This window comes from Drosophila tropicalis, unplaced genomic scaffold (genome assembly GCF_018151085.1).
Source record: "Drosophila tropicalis isolate 14030-0801.00 unplaced genomic scaffold, ASM1815108v1 contig_463, whole genome shotgun sequence".
Taxonomy (NCBI): Eukaryota; Metazoa; Arthropoda; class Insecta; order Diptera; family Drosophilidae; genus Drosophila; species Drosophila tropicalis.
Window position 1 is genome coordinate 1,828,911 of NW_027172929.1, and position 20,241 is coordinate 1,849,151.

Here is a 20,241-nt window from a genome sequence, read left to right on the forward strand (position 1 = left end):
CCTTCTCCTATAGGCAGTCTTCAGGCCATTGCCAAGTAAAAATCTATGTTTATTTTGTTACATATATGTAGTTATTTGTATTCTAAAAGTCAGCTGTTTCTCTGTAGTAGGAGCGAGCGAGATGACAACATTTTATCGATATTTACTCAGTAATTACGATAGTTATCTATGTAAATTCGTTGGTATCGACAATCGAATGACAATCGTAAAAGCTTCCATCACTAAGTCAGGTAATTAAAAATCAATAAAAAAAATACAATGCAGTGTTCTACGTTTTCATAAATAAGTTAACAAATTCGAAGGAGAAGCAACTGAAAACAAGGGCGCCACTATCCGAAAGTGAAGGTGATCCCTGGGAGAGAGTAAAGGGAAAATTAGAAGGAAAATACAAAATCTGTGCCAACAACACGTACTTACACACACACAGACACACAAAGGCACATACAGAGACAGAAACGGAGCTAAACGGACACGGCCCCTGCCCCCGCAAATAACAACGGAAATAACAGCGTACGCTCCAGTGGCTAGGCCAAACCCCAGACCACACCCAGCAACTGCAACAGCAACACCAACAAGATGCACCTCAGTGCTGATATATCCAGCGCCCTGCAGCAAATCGAGGCTGTGAAAAAGGGCATCGAAGAGTCAGATGATCCGAAATTACAAATGCAAACTGCCGAGAGTTTAAATACGATTTTGGGTATTCTGCAAGATCCGGTTTTTCGGACCATTGTCCATGTCCAGGATTCGCTGTCTGAGCTAAATGCCCAATTAGGTCAGCATCCGTCCATGTTGCCGCAGGACTTTGATATAGATGTCGCTGGAAATTTGGTCTTAAGCCTTAATGGAGGAGAGGTCATGTATGACTATGGCGATGATGGACGACAATCCTCATCAGCTACACACTCGGCACCAGGCAGTCCGGATAAAGGAGATGTCGAAGGCGAACAGGCACGACCACAGAGTCAGAATTCAAAGGCCGGTGGCGGAGCAGATTTATATGCCACCGACTACGCCCAAATTCAGGCCATTGAATTGGTTAATGACGGCACTGGCCTGGGTTTTGGTATCATTGGAGCACGCAGCTCGGGAGTTATAGTTAAAACCATTTTACCTGGTGGTGTGGCCGATAGGGACGGACGCCTGCGTTCGGGCGATCATATTCTGCAAATCGGTGATGTTAATCTGCATGAAATGGTATCGGAGCAAGTGGCTGCTGTGCTGCGCCAATCGGGCACTCATGTTCGCTTGGTGGTGGCTCGTCCTTTGGAACAGAATGTGCCCACTCCGCAGTATGCCCTGGAGCCAGCGGGCAGTGCAGTTGTTCCCACCCGGGTGCTTATCGATCCAGCCGAACTGGAGAGATATCTGATATCCACAGGCTATCCAGAGATTTTCGGTGAGAGTTCGACTGCATCCACGCCCCAAACCACCACCGAGGATGATCGTTTCGTATATCGCGGCGAGACTTCCATGTTGATCGATCCCAGCATAGATTTGGAGGAATTGCTAGCTCTACCGGAAACTGAAAAGTTGCAAGTAGAGCTCAAAAAGGATGCCAATGGTCTGGGCATCACCATAGCGGGGTATGTGTGTGAAAAGGAAGAGCTTTCGGGGATATTTGTAAAAAGTGTTTCGCCGGGATCGGCTGCTGATTTAAGTGGGCGCATCCGCGTTAATGATCGGATCATTGAGGTTGATGGTCAATCCCTGCAGGGCTATTCGAATCATCAGGCTGTAGAGTTGCTTAAGAAATCAGGTCAGGTGGTGAATCTCAGATTGGAACGCTATTTACGTGGTCCAAAGTACGAGCAACTACAGCAGGCTATTGCCGCAAATGATCAACTGCCATCCACCAGTGCTCCTGGCACTCCATCCCGCGCCCCCATGCCAACACCGTCGCCTCCATCGCCTGGCCTTATTCCCGCAGAAGATGAGACTGTGCCCGCTCCAGAAGCATTTATGAGTCCTCCACCATCGGCGGCAACCACCACAACGACTACTTTGAGCAGTTTTGGTGCTGGAAAACAACTGGTGGCAGTTCGAGACTCCCTGGATGGACAAACTAAGATTATACCCACAGATGTGGTACAGCTGGCGGATAAAGCAGAGGTAGGTCATGGTTCTATCCTCGTAACATTCCCCTAATATTCTTATCTTTTTTTGCAGGCCAAGAACTCCAGTCTCATAACCACACGTCACAAATACTACACGGATCCGGAACTCACAGACGAAGTCGAAACGGAAATCATACGTAAATGGCAAAAAATTGTCGGCTCCGATGTGGAGGTTATTGTGGCTCAAATTAAAAAATTCGCTGTAGGCGGCTTGGGCATATCATTGGAAGGCACTGTCGATGTGGAAGGGGGCCGGGAAGTGCGTCCTCATCATTATATACGTTCCATACTTCCCGATGGGCCTGTCGGTGTCAATGGAGTGCTCCGCTCGGGCGATGAGTTGCTCGAGGTAAATGGCGAACGATTGCTGGGCATGAATCATTTGGAAGTTGTGGCCATATTAAAGGAATTGCCATTGGATGTGCGCATGGTGTGCGGTAGAAGCAAATCTAACTCTTCCCTGTTGCCCTTCAGCGATGACACGCTGAAGAAACTGTCCAATAATTTTGAGAATCTCTTGCCTGCCTCCGATCGCCTTGTGAAGGCTAAATCGGATGGCAGTCTGGCCACTGCAGGATCTGTGGCCGATGCGGATTCCGTTGCTGCAGCCGCCGCTTCATTTAACAAATTAAAGTCTCGATCATTGGAACCTCTAACTGGTCTGGCCATGTGGTCATCACAGCCACAGATCATTGAACTGGTCAAAGGAGATCGTGGATTGGGCTTTTCCATACTGGATTATCAAGATCCCTTGGATCCTAATGATACATTAATAGTCATACGTTCATTGGTGCCCGGTGGAGTGGCCCAATTGGATGGTCGTCTCATTCCCGGCGATCGTTTGCTATTTGTCAATTCTATCAATCTGGAGAACGCATCTCTGGATCAGGCCGTTCAGGCTCTTAAGGGAGCGCCCAAGGGTGTGGTGCGCATTGGTGTGGCCAAACCACTGCCCATGACGGATAACTCGCTAAAGGCATGCAGCAATGCCAGCACCACCAGCGAGGAGACTCTCGATGCCCAACAATCGCCACCGCCAGCCTTGCCCACAGCGGCCCCACCAGCAATGCCAACACCCGCCAAGGGTGCAGAACCCGATCTGATACCAGATTGGCGTAATTAAACCGCATTAAGGGTATTTCTATTTCTGCAGCTAATATCAGACAATCCCTAAATGGGTATTATTCCTTGCAACTAAGTTGACTATTTTATGTTGAAGGTGTTTTGAATGCCTGCAAAATGAAACGATAAGAAGATAGCCAAGCATTTGCAGACATTTATCCATATATAACTAGGGCTCAATCCGAATTGTCCAGGGAGTAGGAGGGGAACTATAGAAAATAAGAATATTTATCAATTTTTTTTCTGATTGTTAGTATTCTGTTTTTTCGAAAAGGAATTTTATTTTTTTGTATCATTATATTTAACCCCCAACTAAAGAGAACGGGGAGAGAGAGAGAGTATTTCTATTATTATCTATCAAATTGTTAATGTTATATTTGTTTAATCATTCCAAAGGTAAAACGAAGTGATTCCCAAACCTTACCTAACAAAAAGGAAAGGATATTCCATTCAATTTTAAAGTGTCGAGTTGATTCAAAGTCTTTGTTCCATATCCTTAAGGCAAATTCACAAAATATTTCAAAAATTCAGTTGTGGGAATACCTCGAATATACATACATACACACATATATTGTTATCAAATCGATCAAGATGTTATATATATATATTAGTATATCATACTATAGCACCAAATTGTGTTAATTGACCCAGATCTGCTCTGAGACCCCTCAAAAAAGAGCAGATTCTCCGTCTTTCGTCCCTGCCACAAAATCAAAAAAAAAAAAAAAAAAACGAGGAAGAAATCTATGCAATATTTTTTGTGTCCCCCTTATTATTATATTATATTATTATTATTATTTCTTATTAGTATATGAATTTTAACAAAGGTATTTAAATTGTACTTAAACAAGAAAAAAAAAAAAAAAAAAAAAAACAGACGGAAACTAAATAAAACTAAAGTATCTACACAGAGATGTGAGTATCCTTGAGATTGACTGCTGATGCCCTCCTCCTCCGCCTTCTCCCTTCTCTTTTGGCTACTTCACCCGATTTAGTTGCCTTTCAATTTTCATATATGTACGTCGCGATAACACCCGATCCCGGGCATAGCTTATCAGATAGCTAAGGACACCGATCACAAATGCAATTGATTCGAATTTTATGAAATTTCGTTGCTCAATGAGGGCGACTCGATCACAGCTTTTGGTGACAATTTCACCACTTTTACAACGTAGCACCTCCTTGTAATGGGTGTGAATGCAGACGCCCAGACTCCGACTGACAATATCAAATTCGGAGCATGGCTGGCATTCCTGGATAATGGTATATGGTTCATTTTGCCAACACGTTGAATTATTCTCTATGACGAATTGCTGTTGCTCACGACGTCTGGCCAGGCCGTCAGCTGCATAACGGGACTCAACAATTAGGACCACAATGGTGACCAGTGTGAGTAGTCCCAGTCCGAGGACCATATGATGTCGTTGACAGTTCTCAAGCATTATGTATGTATGTAGGTAAATAACTAAAATTGTTTTTTGTTTTTTTTTTTTTTGTTTAATAAATTAAAGATGTTTTTTTCGAATTCTCTTTTTGTTATCTCATTTTCTAGTGTGACCAAACTGTGTGCAAGTCAGAAATGCCAAACATGTGGGCTGTTTACGAACGTGAAAGTGAGAGAGAGATAGTGGGTGACGGGTGAGCAAGAGTGTGAGACAGAGTGAGAGAGGAGAGGAGTGGAGAGAGGGAGACGACCTGAGACCAAAACAATTACGGAAGACAGCCACAAAGCAGAACGTGAAAATTTTGATGAAAAACTGTGAAAATTGTGCGAATTAAAAATGGTTTTACGATCGGGTATTATCATTCCTTTTCAATTTCGCGATACGAAAAAATTACTTATGATTGGCGTAACGGAGGAAAATCGTAATCTAAATATTTGGGATTTGAAAAATGTTGGTAAGAGACAACCTTTTTGGGGTGGGTGGCGCACTATTATCGTGTGGCTAGTTGTGGGGTATGCTGGCGGGGTGCATAGTGTGGGAGAGAAAGAGGGTGCCGGGGTGGGTGGGGGGTAAGTGTGTTGTGCTCCTCCAGCAGCAACAGCAGCTCTAGCGCTTAGCACATACATTTGTATTTGATGCCTCTTCATTGGGGGGGGTCAGGTCATAAAACTTAATTGCCTTCAAGTGTATGTATATCCACATATTATACCTAGACCAAATACTATATACACACATACATACAAAGATTCACTAGTTGTGGGAGATTCAAATTGTCACTGGTTAAACGTTGTATGTGTGTAATTGGATACGTTGTGGATACCATCCGATTCGATCCGATCAACAGGCGAACATTTCCACCTCAAAAACATCCTTTCATCTATAGCTATGTAGTAAAAAAAGAAAACTTAATTAATTGTTTTTATTTTTGTTTTGTTTACTTCTTCATTTACAGTGCGTGCCGCTTTTGGCATCTATAATTTCGAGTTTCGGAATAAGAAAATTGGCTTTAATATACCCGATGAGCTGTTGCTTCACTATCTGGCCCAACGTCATGACCTTACCAATTTCGTTATAGAAATCAGTCAAGGTAAATCCGTAAATAAAAAAGAACAAAAAATCCTACCATTTCCCCCCCCCAACCCAACCGAAACACAAAAAACTCTCTTCCTGTAGTCCCGTATTGACATTATGTATTACTAAGCCCCGCGTTTTGTTGTTAGCGTATAAGAGAAAGAGAGAATCCCCAAATATTTTGTAACCTATATAGATACATATACATACATATATAGAGATTGATTCTCAAATCTGTTGTGTGTACATATATATAGAAAATATATACTATAGACGCAGCAGGCCCGTAAACGTGCTTTTCTTGCTTGTAAGTCCTATTCGAATTTCGCCCATTTGTAATAAAAACCCAAATTGTAAAATTGCTCACTCATTGCAGCTCTGGACGATGGTCATGCCAAGGAGTTGCTCTCATATGAGCCCTCCTGTTCCTCATCAATGGCGGCTGCTTTAAAGCAGCAGCAACAGCAGCAACATCCTTCAGCCCATCATGTGCCACTGCCACAGCGATCGAATGAAAGCTCATCGCATCATACACATCCGGAATATGTAGCACCGCCCACTTCACAGCCCCAATCGCCCGCCATGGTTGTGTGCCATGAGCCAGTGGATTCTCCGCTGGAACAGCATACAAATAATTCTGGTTCAGAGCTTGCGGATAGCTCACAAAAATTAAGGCTAACACAAAACTACGCAGAGCGTACACCAGAGTCCTTAACACAATCAATAGATCCCATGGATATTATACCCAAAGCGGAGGCTGAATCGCAAGCGGAAAGAGCAGCACGAGCGCATCATCAGCATCAACAACAGCAGAGTTTGCATAGCCAACAGCAACAGAATATGCATCAGGCTCAGAATCAGCAGCAACAAGGGCAGCAGCAACAAAATGCCATACTGCAGCATACGCTGCCGGGTCAGCAGCAATTCTTTCCCAACTATACGCATAGTTTGCCACCAATGAGTGCACCGAATCCCGCACAGCAACCACCATATACACCGGGACTTATGAGTCGATTTCGAAGTGAGTGAGGCAGGATTAACTTTGACCCTCTAAGTATGCCAACTAGAAAACTAATTCCATCTCTTTCTCATTCGTATAGAGCGCGGCGAACGGATGTCAAAGGATCAAAAAGAGCTTTATGTGAAATTCTTTGAGGAGAATCCATGCATGTTATCGAATCATCGCCGACACGATGGACTCACCGAACCATTGTGGGCCAAGTTGGCTCATATGCTTAATAGCGTACCTCAGGGAGCTGTGAAGAATGTAGAGGATTGGAAGCAAACATTTGATGCCTGGCGCTATCGCATATTTATGTATACGCGCTATAACTCCAAATTGAGCATGTCAGAGACAAGTGATCAGAAGAATTTCAAGCCATTGACAGCCACCGATCAGAAGGCATATGCGATGTGGACAAGTCATAAGCATATAGCACCGCAGGATTATGAAAAAATGGATATGTTTGTGCCGCTGGATGAGACCACGACGGCCACTAATAGTTATGATTATTAAATTTTTAAACGGCAACTGTGCAAATGGAAAATGGAAGAAAGATAGAATATGAGACAATGTGTACTTTAAATATTGTTAGCGCAAAATACATTAAATTTTAAGCTAAAAAACAAATGAAAAAAAAAAAAAAAAAACTGAAAAACAAATGAAAAAAAAAAAAAAAACTGAAAAACAAAAAGAAACCAATTGTAATTTTCAATGCGTTTGCTAGGTTAATAATCTTAGGAAATCTGTTTTTCTAATAATTGTTGTTTATTCATTTGTTTTTGCTTGTTTTTGTTGTCTTGCAGTTTACGATGCCGCCTTGGACAGTTATGTGCTTCATCCACAGTGCCGTTGTGGAGCCCAAAAAATACTCAGTGATTCACCGACGCCTCCCGAAGAGCCAACAAATTTGTGCCAAGTGAACAGTGTGGTGGAGGCTGCAACAACACCCACATTACCACTGCCTCCGTGTAATGATGATGATGAGGAGCCCGAAGAGGCAATGAAATATCGCATCGATAAGGCCAGCAGTGGCGCTGCATCGGCTGAACTTGGTATGCCAGCCTATGAGGCGTGTACACCGAAAATGGACTATGATACCCAGGATGAGCTGCCAGATTCACCGCAATTGGAGCAGCAACAAATGTCACCGCCGTCGCTGCCTCTAATAGTGCCATTGCCGCCTAATCAGCCTCCAACATCGCATCATCATTTGCATCAACATCAACAGCAGCAGCATCATGAGTATATGTTGCAACAGCAACAACAGCATCAGAATTTGCAGCAGCAACAACAGCATTTGGCCTTACTCCAGCAACAGCAACAGGAGCAACAGAATCAACTTCATCAGCAGCAACAATTCCATCACCAGCAACAACAGCAGTCAGCAGTGGGAGTTGGCCTAGCCATAGGCACCAGTGGAACCAATAACATTCGACGTAAGTATCTACCATCTCAAGAGCCTCCCCTCAACCCCTTAGTCTAATCACCTATCACTCTCTGAATATTCCAGAACGCAAAGAGCGCATGTCCAAGCGGCAAAAGGAGCTCTACGTTCATTTTCTGCAACAACATCAGTGTATCAATGATCATCGTCGCAATGATCCAGTTCTTGATCCCTATTGGTTGAAGCTGGCCAATCTGTTGAATGCCGTGCCCCAAGGTGCTGTCAAACATGTCACCGAATGGAAGCAGACATTTGACAATTGGCGCTATCGCATCTTTCTCTATGCACGCTACAATTCCAAATTGCAAGACGAGGAGGCACAGAATCCGCGCAATTTCAAGCCATTGACACGTACCGATAAGCAAGCCTATATAATGTGGATACGTAATCCGGATACAGCGCCGCCAGATCTAGACAAGATGCGTAATGTCTTTTGCAATTTGGAGGAGACAACAACGCAACAGGATTAGGCCTTGGGCTGATTGCTGTGCGGTGCTTGCCAAAATCGGTTTTCTTTTCTTTCTTTTGTCCTTTACTTTCCTCCTCCTTGTTTGTTTTAAAATTCCCAATTTTTTCTAATTTTTCTTCATTGTCTATCTATGTTAAATGTGTGTATGTCTGCCTGTATGTGTGTGTGTGTGTGTGTCTGTGTGCAAATCCTTTTGTTTTATTTTTATCGGGAAATGCATTTTTCCTTTATTATTATTATGATGTTTTTTTTTTTGTCTTTGTTATGCTAATATACAGAAAAATATTAAAAAATGAGGAAAAATATGTTCTAATTTTGAAAAGAAAACAAAACCGGTATATATACCTATAAATAAGATGTTAAGGTTATTTTCAGCTCTCAAGTTCATTTGCCCTGCCCTGACAGTGGACTTGACTGACAGAGAGGATTTGCATAAGGTAATAATGCTGAACTGGTTATCGGAATGAATTATCATAAGGAGCCAATCAATTGAGGGCAGTTTAAGATGTTCTTAAAAGGACTATAAATTATAGATAACTGAAGAATTGAGTAATAACTGCTGACATTTGGCTGAGATTTTGGTAAAGCAAAGTAAAATTAGTTTGTGTTGTATTTCGCAGTTAACGTGTTTGATGGCTTAAACAGATATTTCATTGACCTTGTGTTTGGTTTAAATTGATAATCTCTTTGGCAAACTCCTTTCAGAATCCGCTTACACACACACACACACACACACACACCCAAACACACATAAATCAATATAGGTGTTTGTATACATACATATATCAATCTAAAAGTCTAGACACCCACGCTTGCCCGGTTTTGAATTCTATGTAGACTTCTTATGCGTTGATTAATTTGCAGCCCGAGGCTGTACATATAAATATATTTGTATTTGTATTGGCCATACCCCTTGCAGCATCTATGGGCTTGTACTTGTCGCTAATCCAGCTGGGCCCCCGCTTCATCCCGCCACAAGATCATTAATTAACTGTTCAATCAAATCTGATACGCTCAATGCTGACTGACTGACTGACTGAGTGACTGAGTGACGGAGTGAGTACCCCGTATAATGGAAGCTTATTGGCAAAATCATGCTAATAATTCCATCTTTTTTTTTTCTTTTTTTTTGTCTGTCAAATTGGTTCCAGTGTCTGATGAACCTTGCGATTGAATTTCAAATTGAACTTGACTCTTGTCAGAGCAATGCCAAAGTGGGAAATATATGTATATATGTATATACCTACTAAATGCTGGCAACCTGATCAAATGAATTAACATTTTATTAATTAAGCAAGAAATTGCTTTGGCTTTGCGCCACATTTTATTCTTTTGATTATTTGTATTATTATTATTATTATAATGTATGTAATCAATACAATTTATTTATAAATTATTGCATTCAATAAGTGAGTGAGTGAAAAATGCAAAGTGCTTTGAGAACAATTTAGAAATCGTGTTCGAGAAATGTGTTGTTACATAAATTAATAACTTAAATGAGCGTATCAGGGTTAAAACATATTACAAAATGAAGTCAAGTCAAAAGCTCCCTCCACCCACTCCCTCCTTCGCCATCGCCATCGGCATGCCACACATTGTTCCTGTACTCTCCTTTGCCATCAACAAACTTAAGCTCAAGCCGTTTGTCTGTTATCTCTGAAACGTTGCCAATTGCCATTCCTAATAAAGATAAATGGACATGTGCTCATTAAAACATTGTGTGTTCCGAAAGGCATTGAGTTGGGTTATTGGCTGTGACTTTTTGCGGCCAGTTCACTCACAGTTTCACGCAGTTCCACGTTCCCCAAGTTCTGTCCATATCTTTTTCACTGCATTCAGTCAAGCGTTCAATATCATCGAATAAACTGAATACAAATACAAAGTATATGTATGTCTGTCAACTTACATTCGATATTTGTTTAGCATACGCCTTCATTTTATAGGCCGATCGGGTTTGAGTTGACAGACTCAACTGCTACTATTGCCAATAATACTTGAAGGTGGCAGCGGTGGTGGCCAGTTGATATATAAATTATGACAGTTGCAACAAAAACAATGCCCGATCTTTCAAACTGGAGGCTGCGACCGCTTCTCAGGTCTGTACATAAGTCGCTAAAGCTTGGTAGCTGCCTCCATGGTTCATGTTTAATTCATTGAAATTGTTGTAACTTTATATGGGCTAACAGGGGCAAAGCGATAAAAGAGATGAAGATTGATTGATTTGAGAAGATCTGAAGGCAATGCGATTTGTCAGCTACATAAGTAGGTAGTATACATTTATATCGTAAATCCTCCATATCTAGCTTCTAGAGAACATTATTCCAATTGAGTATTCGCGTCACGAATCGAAAATAATTACAACTTACTGGATTTTCAATAAATCAAAGTAATTTCCAATACAAAGTGGGTTCAAGGCCCATTGAGTTAATCAAATTATAATTGATTCTTCTTGAATATCAACAGAAACTTTAAAACTCAATTAAGAAACTAAATTCCCAGACTTACAAATGCGGCAAGAAATGTTGGAACTTTTAATAATTGTATTAACTTTGTATCAAACATTTCAATGTAACTTTAAAGATTGCTTTCAAATATGCCAATCAAAAGAGATCATCAAGGACTTTCTTGGAAACCATGTCCTTTCGTCCTGCCGCACAATTTGTAGATTCTAGAGCTAAAAAACGTAAAAGGGATAATATTCTCGAGGCCATATCTCGCCAGGACATTGATCGATTTCACCAAGACATCATTTTTTGGAGCCTCCAGGATCAGGACTATCGATCTGCATTCAAGGATTTTCAATATCCTTCCAAAAATATTGCTCGAATGAGTCCTTCGGAGAGCTGAGATATTAAGGATTTTGTGGTTTTCTGCAGCTTTTTGGATCTTTTCATTCAATTTGGGACTTGGAATAAATTAAAAGTCAAAAAAACAGAAAACTACTCATAACTCGGTAGTTTTAAGGATGAGCGGGATGTCCTTGGGCCAGATGGAAGTCCTTGTTCATGCGCGTCGACTGACATTACCATGTCCTGGAATGTCCTTTAAATAGCTGCTAAAAGGTCCTTTTCAGAAAATAACATGTCCTGCATCCTTAGACGACCCCAAGTTTTTTTGATGTCAATCGATAGAGACCTTCAAGGACATTCTAGGAAACCATGTCCTTTCGTCCTGCGCCAGGATTTGTGGATTCTAGAGCTAAAAAACGTAAAAGGGATAATATTCTCGAGGCCATATCTCGCCAGGACATTGATCAATTTCACCAGGACATCATTTTTTGGAGCCTCCAGGATCAGGACTATCGATCTGCATTCAAGGATTTCCATTATCCTTCCAAAAATATCGCTCGAATTTTTGTAAGGGGGGAGGTCAGAAAAATGGCAAAAAAGTGACAAAAATCCACAAATGTCCTTATAACTCGGTCATTTAAAGGACGATCAGGATGTCCTTTGGTCAGATTGTAGTCATTGTTGATTCGCATCGACTGACAGTATCAGATCCTGGAATGTCCTTCGGGAAGCTGAGATAAAAGGACTTTTTTGTATAAAGAAAAATGGGATATAACTCGCGAGTCCTTTGAAGGATTAGGACGAATCTGATGCCAAAAGATTCGAATCATCAAGGACTATAGTTGGTGCAAAGGACATCCCGATAGTCCTTCGGAGAGCTGAGATATTAAGGATTTTGTAGTTTTCTCCAGATTTTTTCATCTTTTGCTTGAATTTGGGACTTAGAAAAAATTGCATTAGATTTGGGATTTGCAAAAAATAACAAGTTAAAAAAACATAAAAGTGCTAATAACTCGGCAGTTTTAAGGATGAGCGGGATGTCCTTTTGCCAGGTGGAAGTCCTTTTTCAAGCGCGTCGACTGACATTACCATGTCCTGGAATGTCCTTTAAATAGCTGCAAAAAAGGTCCTTTTCAGAAAATTGCATGTCCTGCATCCTTAGACGACCCCAAGTTTTTTTGATGCCAATCGATAGAGATCATCAATGACTTTCTAGGAAATCATGTCCTTTCGTCCTGCGCCAAGATTTGAGGATTCTAGAGCTAAAAAACGTAAAAAGGATAATTTTCTCGAGGCCATATCTCGGCAGGACATTGATCGATTTCGCCAGGACATCCTTTTTTAGAGCCTCCAGGATCAGGACTATCGATCTGCATTCAAGGATTTCCATTATCCTTCCAAAAATATCGCTCGAATTTTTGTAAGGGGGGAGGTCAGAAAAATGACAAAAAAGTGACAAAAATCCACAAATGTCCTTATAACTCGGTCATTTAAAGGACGATCAGGATGTCCTTTGGTCAGATTGTAGTCATTGTTGATCCGCATCGACTGACAGTATCAGATCCTGGAATGTCCTTCGGGAAGCTGAGATAAAAGGACTTTCTTGTATAAAGAAAAATGGGATATAACTCGCGAGTCCTTTGAAGGATCAGGACGAATCTGATGCCAAAAGATTCGAATCATCAAGGACTATAGTTGGTGCAAAGGACATGGTGATAGTCCTTCGGAGAGCGGAGATATCAAGGATGTTGTGGTTTTCTTCTGTTTTTTTGGCCACTTGGCCCAATTCAAAACAGAAAAAAAGCTCAAAGTCGATCTTTTGAAGGACGATTTTGATGTCCTTTTTCCAGATGGATGTCCTTGTACATGCGACTCGATTGACATCACCTGATCCTGGAATATCCTTCGGATAGCTGAGAAATATGACGTTTTTTATGCAATTGCATGTTTATTTAAATGTAAATTTCATGTAGCATACTTTAAGGGTGAATAATATGAATTTTTTAAAAAAGTGTTGCCTACTTATTTGGGGTAAAAAAGGAATGTCAAATATTTCGAGTATCCTTTGGAGGATCAGGACGAAATTGGTGTCAAACGAATCCTTTCACAAAGGACAATAATCTGTTACAAGGACATCTCAGAAGTCCTGCCAGGAGCCGAGATATTAAGGATTTTATGTTTTTTCGGATTTTGTTGCATACTTTTAGGCGTTTGAGCTTGTGCGGCACCGAAATAAATTTGTGTTGCATACTTTTAGGCGTTTGAGCGTGTGGGGTACCAAAATAAATTTGTGTTGCATACTTTTAGGCGTTTAAGCGTGTGGTATGCAGCCTAAAAGTATGCAGCAGATTTTAGTTTTTGTACCCCACACGCCTAAAAGTATGCAACACAAATTTATTTCGGTGTCGCACAAGCTCAAACGCCTAAAAGTATGCAACAAAATCCGAAAAAACATAAAATCCTTAATATCTCGGCTCCTGGCAGGACTTCTGAGATGTCCTTGTAACAGATTATTGTCCTTTGTGAAAGGATTCGTTTGACACCAATTTCGTCCTGATCCTCCAAAGGATACTCGAAATATTTGACATTCCTTTTTTACCCCAAATAAGTAGGCAACACTTTTTTAAAAAATTCATATTATTCACCCTTAAAGTATGCTACATAAAATTTACATTTAAATAAGCATGCAATTGCATAAAAAACGTCATATTTCTCAGCTATCCGAAGGATATTCCAGGATCAGGTGATGTCAATCGAGTCGCATGTACAAGGACATCCATCTGGAAAAAGGACATCAAAATCGTCCTTCAAAAGATCGACTTTGAGCTTTTTTTCTGTTTTGAATTGAGCCAAGTGGCCAAAAAACAGAAGAAAACCACAAAATCCTTGATATCTCCGCTCTCCGAAGGACTATCACCATGTCCTTTGCACCAACTATAGTCCTTGATGATTCGAATCTTTTGGCATCAGATTCGTCCTGATCTTTCAAAGGACTCGCGAGTTATATCCCATTTTTCTTTATACAAAAAAGTCCTTTTATCTCAGCTTCCCGAAGGACATTACAGGATCTGATACTGTCAGTCGATGCGGATTAACAATGACTACAATCTGACCAAAGGACATCCTGATCGTCCTTTAAATGACCGAGTTATAAGGACATTTGTGGATTTTTGTCACTTTTTTGCCATTTTTCTGACCTCCCCCTTACAAAAATTCGAGCGATATTTTTGGAAGGATAATGGAAATCCTTGAATGCAGATCGATAGTCCTGATCCTGGAGGCTCCAAAAAAGGATGTCCTGGCGAAATCGATCAATGTCCTGCCGAGATATGGCCTCGAGAAAATTATCCTTTTTACGTTTTTTAGCTCTAGAATCCTCAAATCTTGGCGCAGGACGAAAGGACATGATTTCCTAGAAAGTCATTGATGATCTCTATCGATTGGCATCAAAAAAAATTGGGGTCGTCTAAGGATGCAGGACATGCAATTTTCTGAAAAGGACCTTTTTTGCAGCTATTTAAAGGACATTCCAGGACATGGTAATGTCAGTCGACGCGCTTGAAAAAGGACTTCCATCTGGCCCAAGGACATCCCGCTCATCCTTAAAACTGCCGAGTTATTAGCACTTTTATGTTTTTTTTAACTTGTAATTTTTTCCAAGTCCCAAATTTAATGCAATTTTTTCTAAGTTCCAAATTCAAGCAAAAGATGAAAAAATCTGGAGAAAACTACAAAATCCTTAATATCTCAGCTCCCCGAAGGACTATCGGGATGTCCTTTGCACCAACTATAGTCCTCAATTATTGGAATGTTTGGGCACATTTTTCGTCCTGATCCTTCAAAGGACTCGCGAGATATTCGCCATTTTGTCATAAACAAAAAGGTCCTTTTATCTCAGCTTCCCGAAGGACATTTCAGGATCTGATAGTGTCAGTCGATGCGGATCATCAAGAACTACAATCTGACCAAAGGACATCCTGATCGTCCTTTAAATGACCGAGTTATAAGGACATTTGTAGTTTTTTGTCACTTTTTTGCCATTTTTCTGACGTCCCCCCTTACAAAAATTCGAGCGATATTTTTGGAAGGATAATGGAAATCCTTGAATGCAGATCGATAGTCCTGATCTTGGAGGCTCCAAAAAAGGAACTCCACCGAAATAAATTTGTGTTGCATACTTTTAGGCGTTTGAGCGTGTGGGGTACCAAAATAAATTTGTGTTGCATACTTTTAGGCGTTTAAGCGTGTGGTATGCAGCCTAAAAGTATGCAGCAGATTTTAATTTTTGTACCCCACACGCTCAAACGCCTAAAAGTATGCAACACAAATTTATTTCGGTGTCGCACAAGCTCAAACGCCTAAAAGTATGCAACAAAATCCGAAAAAACATAAAATCCTTAATATCTCGGCTCCTGGCAGGACTTCTGAGATGTCCTTGTAACAGATTATTGTCCTTTGTGAAAGGATTCGTTTGACACCAATTTCGTCCTGATCCTCCAAAGGATACTCGAAATATTTGACATTCCTTTTTTACCCCAAATAAGTAGGCAACACTTTTTTAAAAAATTCATATTATTCACCCTTAAAGTATGCTACATAAAATTTACATTTAAATAAGCATGCAATTGCATAAAAAACGTCATATTTCTCAGCTATCCGAAGGATATTCCAGGATCAGGTGATGTCAATCGAGTCGCATGTACAAGGACATCCATCTGGAAAAAGGACATCAAAATCGTCCTTCAAAAGATCGACTTTGAGCTTTTTTTCTGTTTTGAATTGAGCCAAGTGGCCAAAAAAACAGAAGAAAACCACAAAATCCTTGATATCTCCGCTCTCCGAAGGACTATCACCATGTCCTTTGCACCAACTATAGTCCTTGATGATTCGAATCTTTTGGCATCAGATTCGTCCTGATCCTTCAAAGGACTCGCGAGTTATATCCCATTTTTCTTTATACAAAAAAGTCCTTTTATCTCAGCTTCCCGAAGGACATTACAGGATCTGATACTGTCAGTCGATGCGGATTAACAATGACTACAATCTGACCAAAGGACATCCTGATCGTCCTTTAAATGACCGAGTTATAAGGACATTTGTGGATTTTTGTCACTTTTTTGCCATTTTTCTGACCTCCCCCCTTACAAAAATTCGAGCGATATTTTTGGAAGGATAATGGAAATCCTTGAATGCAGATCGATAGTCCTGATCCTGGAGGCTCCAAAAAAGGATGTCCTGGCGAAATCGATCAATGTCCTGCCGAGATATGGCCTCGAGAAAATTATCCTTTTTACGTTTTTTAGCTCTAGAATCCTCAAATCTTGGCGCAGGACGAAAGGACATGATTTCCTAGAAAGTCATTGATGATCTCTATCGATTGGCATCAAAAAAAATTGGGGTCGTCTAAGGATGCAGGACATGCAATTTTCTGAAAAGGACCTTTTTTGCAGCTATTTAAAGGACATTCCAGGACATGGTAATGTCAGTCGACGCGCTTGAAAAAGGACTTCCATCTGGCCCAAGGACATCCCGCTCATCCTTAAAACTGCCGAGTTATTAGCACTTTTATGTTTTTTTTAACTTGTAATTTTTTCCAAGTCCCAAATTTAATGCAATTTTTTTCTAAGTTCCAAATTCAAGCAAAAGATGAAAAAATCTGGAGAAAACTACAAAATCCTTAATATCTCAGCTCTCCGAAGGACTATCGGGATGTCCTTTGCACCAACTATAGTCCTCAATGATTGGAATGTTTGGGCACAACTTTCGTCCTTATCCTTCAAAGGACTCGCGAGATATTCGCCATTTTGTCATAAACAAAAAAGTCCTTTTATCTCAGCTTCCCGAAGGACATTCCAGGAGCCGATAGTGTCAGTCGATGCGGATCATCAAGGACTACAATCTGACCAAAGGACATCCTGATCGTCCTTTAAATGACCGAGTTATAAGGACATTTGTAGTTTTTTGTCACTTTTTTGCCATTTTTCTGACGTCCCCCCTTACAAAAATTCGAGCGATATTTTTGGAAGGATAATGGAAATCCTTGAATGCAGATCGATAGTCCTGATCCTGGAGGCTCTAAAAAAGGATGTCCTGGCGAAATCGATCAATGTCCTGCCGAGATATGGCCTCGAGAAAATTATCCTTTTTACGTTTTTTAGCTCTAGAATCCTCAAATCTTGGCGCAGGACGAAAGGACATGATTTCCTAGAAAGTCATTGATGATCTCTATCGATTGGCATCAAAAAAACTTGGGGTCGTCTAAGGATGCAGGACATGCAATTTTCTGAAAAGGACCTTTTTTGCAGCTATTTAAAGGACATTCCAGGACATGGTAATGTCAGTCGACGCGCTTGAAAAAGGACTTCCACCTGGCAAAAAGGACATCCCGCTCATCCTTAAAACTGCCGAGTTATTAGCACTTTTATGTTTTTTTAACTTGTTATTTTTTGCAAATCCCAAATCTAATGCAATTTTTTCTAAGTCCCAAATTCAAGCAAAAGATGAAAAAATCTGGAGAAAACTACAAAATCCTTAATATCTCAGCTCTCCGAAGGACTATCGGGATGTCCTTTGCACCAACTATAGTCCTTGATGATTCGAATCTTTTGGCATCAGATTCGTCCTAATCCTTCAAAGGACTCGCGAGTTATATCCCATTTTTCTTTATACAAAAAAGTCCTTTTATCTCAGCTTCCCGAAGGACATTCCAGGATCTGATACTGTCAGTCGATGCGAATCAACAATGACTACAATCTGACCAAAGGACATCCTGATCGTCCTTTAAATGACCGAGTTATAAGGACATTTGTGGATTTTTGTCACTTTTTTGCCATTTTTCTGACCTCCCCCTTACAAAAATTCGAGCGATATTTTTGGAAGGATAATGGAAATCCTTGAATGCAGATCGATAGTCCTGATCCTGGAGGCTCCAAAAAATGATGTCCTGGTGAAATTGATCAATGTCCTGGCGAGATATGGCCTCGAGAATATTATCCCTTTTACGTTTTTTAGCTCTAGAATCCACAAATCCTGGCGCAGGACGAAAGGACATGGTTTCCTAGAATGTCCTTGAAGGTCTCTATCGATTGACATCAAAAAAACTTGGGGTCGTCTAAGGATGCAGGACATGTTATTTTCTGAAAAGGACCTTTTAGCAGCTATTTAAAGGACATTCCAGGACATGGTAATGTCAGTCGACGCGCATGAACAAGGACTTCCATCTGGCCCAAGGACATCCCGCTCATCCTTAAAACTACCGAGTTATGAGTAGTTTTCTGTTTTTTTGACTTTTAATTTATTCCAAGTCCCAAATTGAATGAAAAGATCCAAAAAGCTGCAGAAAACCACAAAATCCTTAATATCTCAGCTCTCCGAAGGACTCATTCGAGCAATATTTTTGGAAGGATATTGAAAATCCTTGAATGCAGATCGATAGTCCTGATCCTGGAGGCTCCAAAAAATGATGTCTTGGTGAAATCGATCAATGTCCTGGCGAGATATGGCCTCGAGAATATTATCCCTTTTACGTTTTTTAGCTCTAGAATCTACAAATTGTGCGGCAGGACGAAAGGACATGGTTTCCAAGAAAGTCCTTGATGATCTCTTTTGATTGGCATATTTGAAAGCAATCTTTAAAGTTACATTGAAATGTTTGATACAAAGTTAATACAATTATTAAAAGTTCCAACATTTCTTGCCGCATTTGTAAGTCTGGGAATTTAGTTTCTTAATTGAGGACTATCGGGATGTCCTTTGCACCAACTATAGTCCTCAATGATTGGAATGTTTGGGCACAACTTTCGTCCTTATCCTTCAAAGGACTCGCGAGATATTCGCCATTTTGTCATAAACAAAAAAGTCCTTTTATCTCAGCTTCCCGAAGGACATTCCAGGAGCCGATAGTGTCAGTCGATGCGGATCATCAAGGACTACAATCTGACCAAAGGACATCCTGATCGTCCTTTAAATGACCGAGTTATAAGGACATTTGTAGTTTTTTGTCACTTTTTTGCCATTTTTCTGACGTCCCCCCTTACAAAAATTCGAGCGATATTTTTGGAAGGATAATGGAAATCCTTGAATGCAGATCGATAGTCCTGATCTTGGAGGCTCCAAAAAAGGATGTCCTGGCGAAAGCGATCAATGTCCTGCCGAGATATGGCCTCGAGAAAATTATCCTTTTTACGTTTTTTAGCTCTAGAATCCTCAAATCTTGGCGCAGGACGAAAGGACATGATTTCCTAGAAAGTCCTTGATGATCTCTATCGATTGGCATCAAAAAAACTTGGGGTCGTCTAAGGATGCAGGACATGCAATTTTCTGAAAAGGACCTTTTTTGCAGCTATTTAAAGGACATTCCAGGACATGGTAATGTCAGTCGACGCGCTTGAAAAAGGACTTCCATCTGGCCCAAGGACATCCCGCTCATCCTTAAAACTGCCGAGTTATTAGCACTTTTATGTTTTTTTAACTTGTAATTTTTTCCAAGTCCCAAATTTAATGCAATTTTTTCTAAGTTCCAAATTCAAGCAAAAGATGAAAAAATCTGGAGAAAACTACAAAATCCTTAATATCTCAGCTCTCCGAAGGACTATCGGGATGTCCTTTGCACCAACTATAGTCCTCAATGATTGGAATGTTTGGGCACAACTTTCGTCCTTATCCTTCAAAGGACTCGCGAGATATTCGCCATTTTGTCATAAACAAAAAAGTCCTTTTATCTCAGCTTCCCGAAGGACATTCCAGGAGCCGATAGTGTCAGTCGATGCGGATCATCAAGGA

The 20,241-nt window shown here is 40.7% G+C and overlaps 3 protein-coding genes across 7 annotated transcripts; 2 read left to right on the plus strand and 1 right to left on the minus strand.

The window, feature by feature from the left end:
* Nucleotides 1–186: 186 nt before the first annotated feature.
* Patj (patj crumbs cell polarity complex component) lies at nt 187–3,885 on the plus strand. Of its 2 annotated transcripts, XM_068287293.1 has the most exons (3): nt 187–230; nt 288–2,112; nt 2,170–3,885. In XM_068287293.1, exons 2-3 carry the CDS (start codon nt 577–579, stop codon nt 3,238–3,240), a joined length of 2,607 nt encoding a protein of 868 aa, XP_068143394.1. In that variant the 5' UTR covers nt 187–230; nt 288–576; the 3' UTR covers nt 3,241–3,885. The 2 variants fall into 2 exon arrangements, with proteins under 2 accessions (XP_068143394.1, XP_068143393.1); XM_068287292.1 differs by having other exon boundaries at nt 199–2,112.
* Nucleotides 3,886–3,991: 106 nt separating this feature from the next.
* JTBR (jumping translocation breakpoint protein JTBR) lies at nt 3,992–4,817 on the minus strand. The gene has a single exon (XM_068287316.1). The coding sequence runs from the start codon at nt 4,679–4,681 to the stop codon at nt 4,217–4,219; it is 465 nt and encodes a 154-aa protein (XP_068143417.1). The 5' UTR covers nt 4,682–4,817; the 3' UTR covers nt 3,992–4,216.
* A 77-nt stretch (nt 4,818–4,894) lies between these two features.
* Nucleotides 4,895–8,976, plus strand: LOC137574850 (protein lag-3). Of its 4 annotated transcripts, none has more exons than XM_068287298.1 (4): nt 4,895–5,138; nt 5,637–5,771; nt 6,132–6,776; nt 6,856–7,357. In XM_068287298.1, exons 1-4 carry the CDS (start codon nt 5,021–5,023, stop codon nt 7,269–7,271), a joined length of 1,314 nt encoding a protein of 437 aa, XP_068143399.1. In that variant the 5' UTR covers nt 4,895–5,020; the 3' UTR covers nt 7,272–7,357. The 4 variants fall into 4 exon arrangements, with proteins under 4 accessions (XP_068143399.1, XP_068143402.1, XP_068143400.1 ...); XM_068287301.1 differs by lacking the exon at nt 6,856–7,357 and adding an exon at nt 6,013–6,062 and having other exon boundaries at nt 6,132–6,338; XM_068287299.1 differs by lacking the exons at nt 6,132–6,776; nt 6,856–7,357 and adding exons at nt 7,562–8,194; nt 8,269–8,976 and having other exon boundaries at nt 4,897–5,138.
* The last annotated feature ends 11,265 nt before the right edge of the window (nt 8,977–20,241 follow it).